The sequence below is a fragment of the Candoia aspera genome, chromosome 1 (assembly GCF_035149785.1).
Source record: "Candoia aspera isolate rCanAsp1 chromosome 1, rCanAsp1.hap2, whole genome shotgun sequence".
Taxonomy (NCBI): Eukaryota; Metazoa; Chordata; class Lepidosauria; order Squamata; family Boidae; genus Candoia; species Candoia aspera.
This window is the reverse complement of record NC_086153.1, coordinates 300,022,869-300,035,403: the sequence shown is the minus strand read 5'-3', so window position 1 is coordinate 300,035,403 and position 12,535 is coordinate 300,022,869. Positions and strand designations below refer to the sequence as shown.

The 12,535-nt window shown below is 37.9% G+C and overlaps 1 protein-coding gene across 1 annotated transcript in view; it reads left to right on the top strand.

Annotated features, from left to right (window-relative positions):
* CEP128 (centrosomal protein 128) overlaps window positions 1–12,535 on the top strand; it is a 217,293-nt gene that overhangs the window by 2,133 nt on the left and 202,625 nt on the right. Inside the window, exons 2-7 of the mRNA XM_063290184.1 lie at window positions 4,622–4,765; window positions 7,202–7,288; window positions 7,418–7,541; window positions 7,846–7,964; window positions 10,261–10,352; window positions 11,869–11,941. Coding sequence (XP_063146254.1) covers window positions 4,628–4,765; window positions 7,202–7,288; window positions 7,418–7,541; window positions 7,846–7,964; window positions 10,261–10,352; window positions 11,869–11,941 — 633 coding nt within the window. The 5' untranslated portion in view covers window positions 4,622–4,627. The remainder of the gene's footprint in view (window positions 1–4,621; window positions 4,766–7,201; window positions 7,289–7,417; window positions 7,542–7,845; window positions 7,965–10,260; window positions 10,353–11,868; window positions 11,942–12,535) is intronic.

Below are 12,535 nucleotides of genomic sequence, written 5' to 3'. Positions count from 1 at the left end.
ACATTCAAGAAAAATCATGAATGTTTGGCTTACAGGTAAATTTTGTGTCTGAAAAGGTCAAAGGTTCCTACTTAGCACAATCTGCAATGTAGAGATATCCTAGTATATATATACATGGTTCTTCAGTAGAAACTAGAATGGGGAAAGAAAAAAACCTGTTATCCAAGCTTCCATTATTCCTTTGCTGTATGGATGAGTGAAATCTGTGCTTCTGAGGAATAAAGTGAGTTCTAATAGTTAAAATACATCAAATAAGCATTTTTAGAAAAACTGTCATGCACTCCTGACTTTATATGCAACTTCTATTATTGTATTTCAGTTTTCTCAGTCTATGGCAATGTCTGAAAGATAATGTATTTCAAGAATTATATCAGTGAGCTTTTGAGAGCTGAGTGGGGATAGGATAGCACTATTTAAGTCCTGGAAAGGCTGTCACACACAAGAAGGCCAAGAACAGTTCACTGTCATCTGAGATGTAGGACGTTGGTTAATAGATTTAAGAAACAGGCAAATTTCGGGTGGAATGTTATAGAAAATTCTATTAACAGTTAGAGCATTCTGGCTTTGAACCGATTGGTCAGAGATGTGCTAAACTCTCATTTACTGGATATATTCAAGTAGAGGCTGGCAGCCATCTTTCAGAGATGCTTTAATTTGGTTGAATGCAGTGGCCAGAATAAACCCTTCTAACTCTATGAATCTACAAACTAATGTAAACCATAAAATAATGTTTTAGTAAGTAGAAGAATCCGTCCGATTCTATTTCAGAAAGAAAGACATTGTAAGCACTCTTAACTGGGTTGCCTTATTTCTCTTTTTCTTCTTTTAATACTGTCATTGGCAATGAATTTGAGTGAGCCTTTCTTTTGCTGTTTAGTAATGTGGTTCTGAATGAAGCTTTTGTTTTTGGAGATGTACTAAAAATAGTTTTTAGAAGTTTCTCTTTATGGCTAGGGGCAGTGCAGGGTTTGTTGTACTGATTATCAGGCCCTTAGGGCAGGTTGCTATTTGCTATACCATAAAAATATGTGAATATAAACTTTTAATGTATGTGCATGATGATATTACATGTCTGGACAATTGTACAGTATATATGCGTGTAAGAATCTTCAAAACTGCTATAAGAGGAAGTACAGTGATATCCTTGAAAATCAGAGTCATGAGAGAAGGGTAACAATCTTGAAACAATTGGTTACTATCTTTCTTTCAAACATCTGCCCCCAACACACCGAGACAGGAGCAAGCAACATGAATAATAGAATACATGATGGACTTGGAACATAAGGATCATCTATTTCAGTGGTTTTCCAACTTGGTAACTTTAAGATGCTGGCTGGGGAATTTTGGGAGTTGAAGTCCACAAATCTTAGTTGCCAAGTTTGAAAAACACTGATCTAATTCAACCCTTTGCATTCTGCAGGAAAAGCAATTAAACTATCTTTGAGAGGTGGCTGCCCAGCCTCTTCTAAAAACCTCTGGAGATCAAGAACGCACAAACTTTGTAGATAGAATGCATCACTGTTGTACAGATTTTACTTTTAGGAAGGCTTCTTATATTTAAATGAATTCTAGGTAGGTGCAACTTATTTCTCATCCTAAGTTTTGAGAGAGTGGAAAATATTTCTTGACCATCTTTCCTATGGAACTCTTTCATGTACCTGAACACTGACACCATGTCTTCCCTCAGTTATTTTTTCTCCATCCCTAGTTCTTTCAGCCTGATATCTTCAGATGTTTCTTGACAACATGTCCTCAAGGCACTATGTCATCTTTGTTGCCCTCTTCTGAACTTGTTCTAACTTGTTAATATCCTTCTGGAAATGGAAAACCCAGAATCATATATAATACTGTGATCTCACAAGTGCAGGGTAGAAGAAAATAAGGACATGTGTTCTATCTGTGATGACAGTGATAATATCTGAAAATTTTGAGAACAGAAGAAAACAAAACAAAACACAATGGATCTATACTGAAAAAGAAAGAAAGAAAAACAAAATGCAATAAAATAGCAAGATCGTATTAAAATAGTCATTCTTGTCCTCTTTTTCTCCAAGCTGTGGCATTATTTTTATACATACCTACTTTGCACCATAGAATTATATTGCAAATAAGTGAGTTATGTGCTGCTAAGTGATTGTGTGAAGACTGGATAACATGCACTATGCTAAGTTATAGTGTGGTTTCTTTGGGGATGAGTTAGAAAGTTGGGTGAACCTGGCCGTTCTAGTCTGTAAATTGTGTTTTTGTGTGATATGTGAACCAGGCTCCTGTGTAGTTATCCCATTAAAATGGGTCTGGGCAACTCTTTAGTGGCAGAGGGCTGCATTTAACATTTTGGGGGGTTGAAGACTGCAACAAAGATGGGACCACATATATGTGGCAGGGTTGGGGGAGTGCTTTGGTGTGCTTCTCTTTTTTAACAAAGGTAAGTCTGAGCTACAACTTTTACTATATTCATGTGTTTCCTACCTGAAAATGGCAGGAAATTATGCTGTCAGGTTTCAGTAGTCATGTCAGGAGAACTATAAGAATGAAGACGGGGATTGAGGTACACCATAGATCGTAAGTTGCCCACCCCTGCATAATTACTTCATAGGATCCTTTTGGGATAGAACTGTCATTTTTATTAAAGATTGGTACAGCTGAACATAAGACTAGGCTGTTGATTTCATAATTTTAGAATTATAGTGTTTTAATTTTAGATTTAATGTAGTGTTCCATTATTCTATTTGCAATGCTAGATTGAACATGATAGCAATAATACCAAATGCTGCACTTTACATCTTGAGATTGACTTTGAACTGGAGACCTCATGACTGAAATATCTGGCCTTCCTTCCCTTTTTCTTGATGAAACAGTTCTAGAAAATTTGAAATTTTGCACTTTTTTTTCCTCAGAATTTTAAGTGATCCTAATGAAAGTATTGTGGTAATGAATTTTGGATTTTTTTTCTCAAGAGCCAATATGGCTGATTACTTTTTATACGTTTAAGATTGCAAATGTAAGTTGTTGTTCAGTAACATCTGACTTTTTGTGATCTGGGGGACATCATTTCGGCAGAAAGTTTTGTCTATAACTGCTTCTTTGAGATCTTGTAAGTTCATGCTTGTATTGTCAGTGATAATATCTACCCATCTTGTCTTTGGTCATCTTCTTTTTCAATTGCCTTTGATTTTTTTCAAGCATCAGGGTCATACAACGTTTTAAACTTCACCTTCATATTTAGCATTCATAGTGAGCAGTCTGGATTTGCTTCATCTGTTTTGTATAGTATTCTGTATTGTCCAGAATATTCTCAACATTCTTTTTTCAGCACCACAACTGAAAGGCATCATTTTTTCTTTATTCAGCCTTTCTGATGGCCCAGCCTTCATGTTTTTCCCCAAGCAACAGATGTCTCTTTATTTTATGGCTATATCACCATCTCTATGAATTTGTGATCCTTTAGAGCCTTGTGTGGCTCAGAGTGGCAGGTGGCAGTATTGCAACTGAAACTCTCCCCACGACCCGAATTCGATCCCAGTGGAAGCTGGATTCTTGGGTAGCCGGCTCAGGTCGACTCAGCCTTCCATCCTTCCAAGGTCAGTAAAATGAGTACCCAGCTTGCTGGGGAAGGTGAGGACTGGGGAAGGCAATGGCAAATCACCCCGCTATAGTCTGCCAAGAAAACGTTGCGAAAGCGGCATCCCCCCAAAGGGTCAGACATGACTTGGTGCTTGCACAGGGGACCTTTCACCTTTTTTTTTCACGGAAAGATAAAGTCTGTTACCAATTCAGTTTCTTCATTGCTACTGTATTTACATGGAGCTGGCATGGTACGTTGACATGACTTTAGTTTTTTTTTAATACCGTGTAGCCGGCAAGCTTCTACACTCTCTTCTTCCACCTTCAACAAGTGATTCCTTAAATTTTTCTTAGTTCCAGTCATCGAAATAGTGTCATCAGCATACCTTGTTGATGTTTCTGCTAGTAATTTTGATACCAATTTCTAATGTTTTCTGTGCAACATTTCTCAGATATTTGTATGTGTGTTTGTGTATGGAAAAAACACAACTTTGGCACACAGCTCTCCTATTTTGAACCATGTAGTTACTCCATATCCTGTTCTGTGTTGCTAGGTCATCATACAAGTTCTTCGATAAGTAGATAAGGTAATGTGGTGCACTCATATTTTTAAATGTTAGCCACAATGTGTTGTGGTCTATATAGTCAAAAATGTTTGTGCAAATAATAAAGCAAAAAATAGATGCCTTTCTGGAACTGTCTTTCCTTTTTGACTGTCAGTAGGATATCCTTTTTTGCTTTTAGGAGGGATTACGATGCTAATTTTATTGACCTTTAAGGAAAGCTTTGCTGTTCAGTTAATGTATTGCCTGTCAGTTGTTCTGAGATTGGAGCAGAAGAAAAGTAGCATATGTGTGTGTGTGTGACTGTCTGTTTTGCTCCTTTTGCAAATGTGTATGTGTGTGGGGTAGTTTTGTCATAGAATTTATAGGAGGTCATTGAGAACCAACCAAGGCCAATATGTTTTCTGAGTTTGTTTCTTGGTGATACAATAGAAACCTGGCAAGTGATATAATGTAAGAAAATTTACTAATGTGAGTCTTTTTCACCTCTTAAGATTCCAATGGCAGATTCATCCAGCGACTCTGATAACTTCCATCACAGAGTTGGAAGACGGGGTCCTATAAGAGCAACCAGAATCCGAAATCATGGAACTGAAGATGTTACAGAGAAGATTCACACCTTAGCAAATACTTTGCAGGTTTCTGTGAGCTGTCCACTTTAAAAAGCATTTTGTAGAATACAAGGAAGAGCTCTAAGTCTATATAGTGGGATAATTGCATTGATTTGTAGCATTATACTTGGAAGAAGTTTGTTTAATCGGATACTTGGCAGTTTATAGTAGCTGAGCAAAGTCCCTCCCCCGCCCCCAGCCTTAGCCTCTACCTGCCCATAAATCCAGGAGGATGGTCAAGTCTTGGATCTGCTCTTTCAAAAGCAGTGCCACCCCATCAAGAGACAAGCCTGGAGCAGAACACCTTGATAAGCATATAGAAACTCTGTTTTGTTTGGATTCCATCTTAGCCACTATTTCAATATTCTTTCCCAAAGAGGCTGAGTTAGAGACAAAGCACTAGTTATGGCTGAGTCTATGGAGGGCCTCTTAAGGAGGGGATGCACCACAATCTCTTTTAAGGCTGCTGGTACTGTCCTGGTTCTAGGAGGCATTGTTAACCTCCTAGAACCAGCCTGCCACACACAGAGCAACTGGATTGAAACCCTACCTGATGCTTCCTCCCCAAAAGGATGTTGGCCAACCTAAACAAGGCCACTGGCTGAGAGCCTGATGATGTAATAAGAGAGAAGTAATGACACTCTCTTATCGCCATGGTGTAGGCTTGAACTTGAGCTTGTACCTGTACTCAGTCAGGTTCACTTCTTGTCTTTTTTCCATCAGTGCTCCAGCTGTCACTTCTGCTACTTAGTCTCTAAATGCTACTTAGTGGCATTTAGTCTCATCTGGACCAGGAAGTGATCTGACCATGGCATATAGATGTAATGCTATCTATATCTAGAGTACTACGCAACTGCTGTGAGGTAAAGATAGGTTCAAATTAACTGTGCCTGCATGCATCAGGCCTAGGGTTATTTGGATCAGGACCATAATTGCCATGAAGACCATGAATTCAAAATCAAATAAATAAATAAACTCCTGAGCCTTTCCTGATGAGGTCCCCAGAGCATGAAAGTGGAAATCATCCAGAACCAAAAGGCAAGGGGATGAACAAGAGCCTAGAGACAAGGTCAAGCAGTTTGGCCAGGAATTGTTGGGTAACAGGGTTACTGATACATCTGCAGAATTCCTAGATTGTTGCTTTGATCCAACTTGTAAGCATTTACATCTTGCCGGCTTAGGAGCAGAATCTGCTTTCTCCAAAAGAAAAAAAAATATGGAGAAAAAGTCATAGTCTTAAGTTAGAGAAATGAAAAAGGCAGAGAGTAAGACTTTTTAAGTGACTTGTAAACAGTTACAGGTAGTCCTCGCTTAACAACCACAATTGGGACTGGGAACTCCATTGCTAAGTGACACAGTCATTAAGGGAGATAACACATGACTGTGACTTGTGGTTTTATTGCCAGCTTCTCCATTGACTCTGCTTGTTGGAAGCCAGCTGTGAAGCATGCAGATGGCAATCATGTGACTGTGGGATGCTATGATGGTTGAAATGCCTGCTGGTTGTAAAGTGCCCAAATCTTGATCATGCGACCATGAGATGCTGCAATGGTCGTAAATGTGAGGGCCAGCCATAAAGTTACTTTTTCAGCACTTGTAACTTCGAATGGTCACTAAACAGGGCAGTCGTTAAGCAAGGACTACCTATATTTAAGGTATACATAGCCTTTCCACTAAAATGGCCAAGATGATTTATAACATATTAAAAGCCCCAATATTTATTTTTTAAAAAGACAATTTGGAAATAAAGTCTATGATTGATTACATGCTTTATATTCCTCCCCCCTCCCCTCAATATTTAGATATACATCAATACTTGTTTATAATTAAGGAAAGAAAATAGATCATGACAGAGGAACAAAGTATTGAGAGGCTTCTGTGCTTGATTATAGCAGTCATAGAGTATGCACTTTACATGCAAAAGATTCCAGGTTCAAGTCATTGGTAAATCTGAGTAAGCTTGAGACAGGCTTTTGCCTGAAACTCTAGATAGTTTCTACTGACAGATAGGCCTGTGGTTTGACTCCATACAAGTTCACTTCCTGTAGTCTTTTTGGACGATTAAGCTTTAGTATTCCTAGATTATCTGGAGTCAGGGAAACAGTAAGATATGCAAGTTGCTGAATACTGCCACATTATTCACCATGGTTACATCTTTAGGTAGACTATGAGGTGAACTGGTTAGAGCAAGTACAAATTGATACACTTTCCACAACTATTTTGATGTGAGACTCCTAGAGTCCTAGGAGGAGGCATCGTATTAATAATTATAAAGAACTTAAATAAATACACACACACATTAATGGGCACTAAAGTGGCTGTGATTTTAAGGATAGACATTTGGACAGCAAATGCACCCAAACTGCATATTTTTGGACACTTCAGATATTGACCTCCCTCATTTAACATTAAGTATTTCTAGGTTGGATTGCAGTTTAATTTTCTTTTCATATCTATTTAAAGGATGCAAATTGGAACCTAAGACATGTGGATCAGATGTTGGGCCAGTATCGAGAGTATAACAGTGAGCAAGCAGAAACAATTGCAAATGTAAGCAGCTATTGATTGAACTTAATAATTAGAATCTGTAAAAATATAAAACTATAGTTTCTATTCCATTCTATAATGTATTTTGAAGGAAAATTGTCTTTTACCTAACAAGTTGCCATTTTAACACAGCTTAAAGAAACTTTGGAACAGTCCCTGGGCCAATTAAGGAACCAACGATTATTGAGAAATTCTGGCGTAAGAAGTGCATCTCTTTCAAGCTTGTATGCAAGTGACCTGGATGGTGGAGCTCCAGGTATATTTAATAAACCTCATGCTGAAATCATATACTTAACTACCTGTGGGTGTCTCACTGAACTATTGAATAGACATGTATAGTCTTTCTTATGAGTATAGCAAAATCTTTATTGATTTGTTTTGCTTTGTAGTAGCTATGTATTAATAACATTGTATACATGTATGTATGGTGGAAAATATAATGTTTGAGCAGATTCATGTTAGTATCCAGGCAGATTCATAGAGGTATAGGCAGTCCTTCAGATATGAATTATATTTGAAAAGAAACTCGTGCTGATTTTCCTGTCTTTTTTTCTGTGAAGAAGTTCATCATTTCAAGCCTACCTCTCCCCTCAGAGATTGCAGTGCAACACTGGGTACCAGGCACCCGCGATCTAGATCTGCTGTTCGATTTGTTGATCAGCGAGGTAACTTGGACCAGGTGAGGAGGTATTCTTAAGAGAATATAGGCTCATGTTTCTCCCCCAACCACTTCTTCCAAATCTTACTTTCACTTAGTGAAGTCTATAGTTCAGCTGTTAGGTTGTTTATGTAGACTTTGAGAATTATTGTATATCTGTGGAGTGCCTGGTGCTCTCTGAGCTTGGTTGTTTGCTTGCAGATGTTTCATTACCCACCTAGGTAACATTATCAGTGTGAGTGAGTGTGGGGTTTGATATATAGTAGCTTGCCCTGCCAGTGTTGGTGGGGGTCTGGTTTCCTCTTTGGTAGGTCTTTGTTTAGACTTACCTTCTGCCTGATTGTTTGTCTGGTGTTAATCCCTGCTTATCTGAGTGTTGGCTGCTGGAGGGGATGTGTTCTAGTTGTTTTGTTTCTTTCCTAGGTTTTTTATTGTCTCATTTGAATGGTGTATAAATGTGGTTTATCTCTACGTGTTTATTGATGGCAGATTTATCTGAATGCCAAGCTTCCAGAAATTCCCTAGTATTTTGGATTTGGCTTGATCTAAGATGAAGCCAGTTGAAACTGTGGTTGAGTCTGTCCATGTGTTGTGAGATTAAGGAGTTTTTGTCATGTCATCTGACGGTTAATTGGTGTTTTTATATATTTATTTATTTTCTATCCCCCCTTTATTATTTTTATAAATAACTCAAGGCGGTGAATGTATCTAATACTTCCTCCTCCTCCTATTTTCCCCACAACAACAACCCTGTGAGGTGAGTTGGGCTGAGAGAGAGTGACTGGCCCAAGGTCACCCAGTTGGTTTCATGCCTAAGGTGGGACTAGAATGCTCAGTCTCCTGGTTTCTATCCCGTTGCCTTAACCACTAGACCAAATTGGCTCTCTGTTCGTGGATGCACTCTGCTAGTTTTCTGCCTGCCTGTCCTACACAGTGGCTGTTACAGTCCTTGCACTGTATGTTGTAGATGACTCCTCCTCTCAGGACAGTTGCTCTATGTTACTCATCACAGTTATGTAAAGAAAAGAAAGCAACGTGAAACTGCACTGAAGCATCAAAAATTCACCTTTCTATTGCTGAAAGCTATGTTTTAAAATTTGTGTCTGTCTTTTCTTGCATTTCAAAAAAAAAGCAGCCTGTGACAATTAATACTTTTAAGCTTATGTGGAACTGATGTAGTAATTTCTAACATGCTGCTATTATTACCATGTTCTAAAGAAATGTTCCACCTTCTTTTGAGGAGAGAGTACAAATTCTTCTCAAAGATGAACCATTAAAAATGATTCTTCTATTTTGTGTAATACTACAGATACCCAGCTGCACACTCGTATCCAGTATATTTTTAGTTTTAGTGATATGTCTTAATCTTATTAAAAATAACTGCTTAAATGTACTTTTCAGCATGCTAACCATGGTGAAATGCTTAGATAATAGCTATGCAAACCACATTTAATAGTACATTTTTAATGCCTTTAAACCTGATATTATGTTTTATCAGTGCAATCCAATATATTTATTACGTGTTATATAGGAGTAAGTGTGTATAAAACTGCTATATTCTGAGGATTAGTTGCATTACTATTTTTACAACAAACTGCTGTTACTATTTGCAGCCTCTTTTGTTAGAGGGTAAAAATAGATTTTGGCTAATGGCTTTTCATAAAATGGGCTCTGGAATAGCTAGTACATTTAAAATGCTTAAAACAGTTACTGTCCAACACGAATATGGTAAACTTCTAGGTGAGCTTATCAATCTAATAATAGCATAAGACGATAGTAGAAGAGAAATGAGAGAAATTCAGAACAATAAGCATCAACAGTATAATAAAACATATACTTTAAAAAGAGTGTTTTAAGATATGACAACACTGGGTGGCTTAATCTCAGATAGCCAATATTGAAAAGATAGCGGCAGTAATTGGAAAAAGAATAAGTGTTGAAAAAAAGCCATGCATTTTTTAAGATTAAAGGGAAAAAAATGAGCGTAAGGAATCTGTAGAACGTTAAGTAATGCTGGAAGAAAAGTAAGTACTAAAACATTTAAATAAATTTTGTCCTGAACTAGATATACAGGATTGACCCAGGTCATTTAAGAGCCTAAATCCAATTTGAATGGATTGTAATTATATAAAGGTGCAACATCCAATAATTTGGCATAATGTCCTTCTTTCTAATTATTGCTATTTTAGCTGTTTTGTAGCTTTCAGGTATTATGAAGAGTTTACCTGAAGCTGTACTGAATGTATTTATGCAAAATAATAGAAAAATAAGTATTTTTAAAAGAGCTAATTATGATCTGTATGTGTTCATACTGCAGCTGCATTCTTTACACCAGTCACTTAGAGACCTCAGCAGTGAACAAATTCGTTTGGGAGATGACCTCAGCAGAGAACTTGCAAGAAGAAATCGGTATGAATGGAAAGTATGACTTTGGTTGGGGGAGAAGTTTGATTGTTTAACATAGAAAACAAACATTTGATGTTCGACCGTTCTGTTCAGTCATTGCATTGTGTTACATTATGTATTACTGTATTTGCGTTGCATCTGCCCAATAACAGGAGTTCTCTGGCAGATTACAAAGTTATAAAAATATTTAAAAATTCAATAAAAACAATAAAATGACATATATCAAAGCCAATTTCCCGATGTAATGTAGACACTTCTAATTAGAACAGCACGTACAAAAATGCCATGGTGAAGAGGAATACCTTAGCCGGGTATGAAAATAATGCTAAGTGGCTGCAAAGTTACCTTCCTTGGGAGGGCATTTATTAATTGGAACTCTGCATCTGGAGGAACTGTGTCCCTCGCAGAACTCTGTCCCTTACAAAACTCCTCCATAGCTTCACTTGGCAGCCTGGGGAAGAGCAGATGATAGAATGCCTGGATAGATACGTATGGGAGATGTTCCTTCCTATACTCTAATCCCAAATGGTTGAGAGCTTTAAAGATCATCACAGCCACCTTGAATAGAGCTGTTTACTACAGCTAGATTTGTTTACTACAATAATAAACAAATTGTAGAAGTCAACCACAAAAAAGGACTAGTCTTGCTTTGCGGGAAGCTATTAAGTACTGGTATTTAAGTAGTGCTACTGGAAGCTATTAAGTACATAGCCACAGTCTGCTTTGCTCTTGAAAATGGGGCACTACTAGCAGTTTCTCCCAGGTAGACTTTGGTTGGAGAAGTCAGTCTTGCAGGTATCCAGGCACCAATAAAGAGCTTATAGGTAAAAACCAGCACTTTGAATTGTACCCAGAAACCTATTGGCAACCAATACAGTGCCCACAATACAAGTGTAATATGCTAATGGCGATTAGCACCTACCAGCAAGTCGGCCATTCCATTTTGAAACATTTGCAGTTTCTAGGTAGTCTTCAAGGGCAGCCCCATTAAAATTTGTCGCGTAGTCCAACCAAGCAGCGATAAAGATCTGATTCCTCTTAGCAAGATCCTTCCACTGATGTAATTTATTTGAATGTTTACCAGAGCATGCGTAACTGATGCCAGATTGTCCCTGTCCAGAAAGTGTTCCAGCTAGCATATCATTGTTTGTTGATAAAAGATTCTGCTAGCCGTTGAGGCGAACAGTGTCTCTGGTGACCAGGAGCATCTCCAAACCATACCTGATTTTTTTATGGGAGGTGCAGCTTCCTTCAGATCAGGGTTAAACCACCTCACAACATCTTCACCTAGTTTGTACTGAGCTTCAATTGCTTCGTGTTCTTCCAGTCTGTTAGGGTTCCTTCTCATTAGAGAGAGAGAGAGAGAGAGAGAGAGAAGCCCTGTTCTGAAACAACAACATTTGCTGACCATAAGAAGTTATTCCACTTCTGTATTAAAAATAGAGACGAATTTGCTTAATGTAGTACATGGTATATTTTGAAGAAGGTGTCTGTTTTTTTGTTTTTGTTTTATTCTAAGAAGTGATGCTGAAACAAAAAAAAGATTGGAAGATTTATCTGGCAGACTTGATGAATCGCAAAGACAGGAATTGGTGAGTGTCTTGAAAAATCAACATTTCTTAAATAGGTTCTGGAGTTGTTTTTTTGGATATGGAGTGCTAGGGAAACATACAGGGCCTGTTTTTTGCTTGCTAGCCATTTTTCCCTCCTCTTCCTCCTCCTTTGAGTCCAACAACTCTTTTCCTGCCAGCTTCTTAGCCCATTTCAGCTTCCTCTCTCCTCTCATAAGGGAGTCTGTATGTGTGCGAACCCCTCTGTTTTGTCTCACCTCTTTTCCATCCCAGGTTGTCAGCTGCAAGTAGAGTCTATATATATGACAGGATGGCAGACTGTGTTTAACATCTCCTCTCTTGACAAGCATCTTAACCATTGATATGGCTGCCATCTTGCAAATGAGCCTTTGGGAGACCAACAGCAAGTTAAAACCTTCCACAAGTAACTTCCACTGTACAAAAGCTTACTTTTGTATTTGAATGAATTTATGTGGGAAGCAGGGTAGACTAGGCGGCAGTGTATCATTTCTAGTGAGCTTTGAAAACCATTTGTGCAAATGGAAGAGTTTAAATAATATTAATGGTATCTATGTTACTACATTTACTGTAACAATATAGCTAAAATGTTTAAAT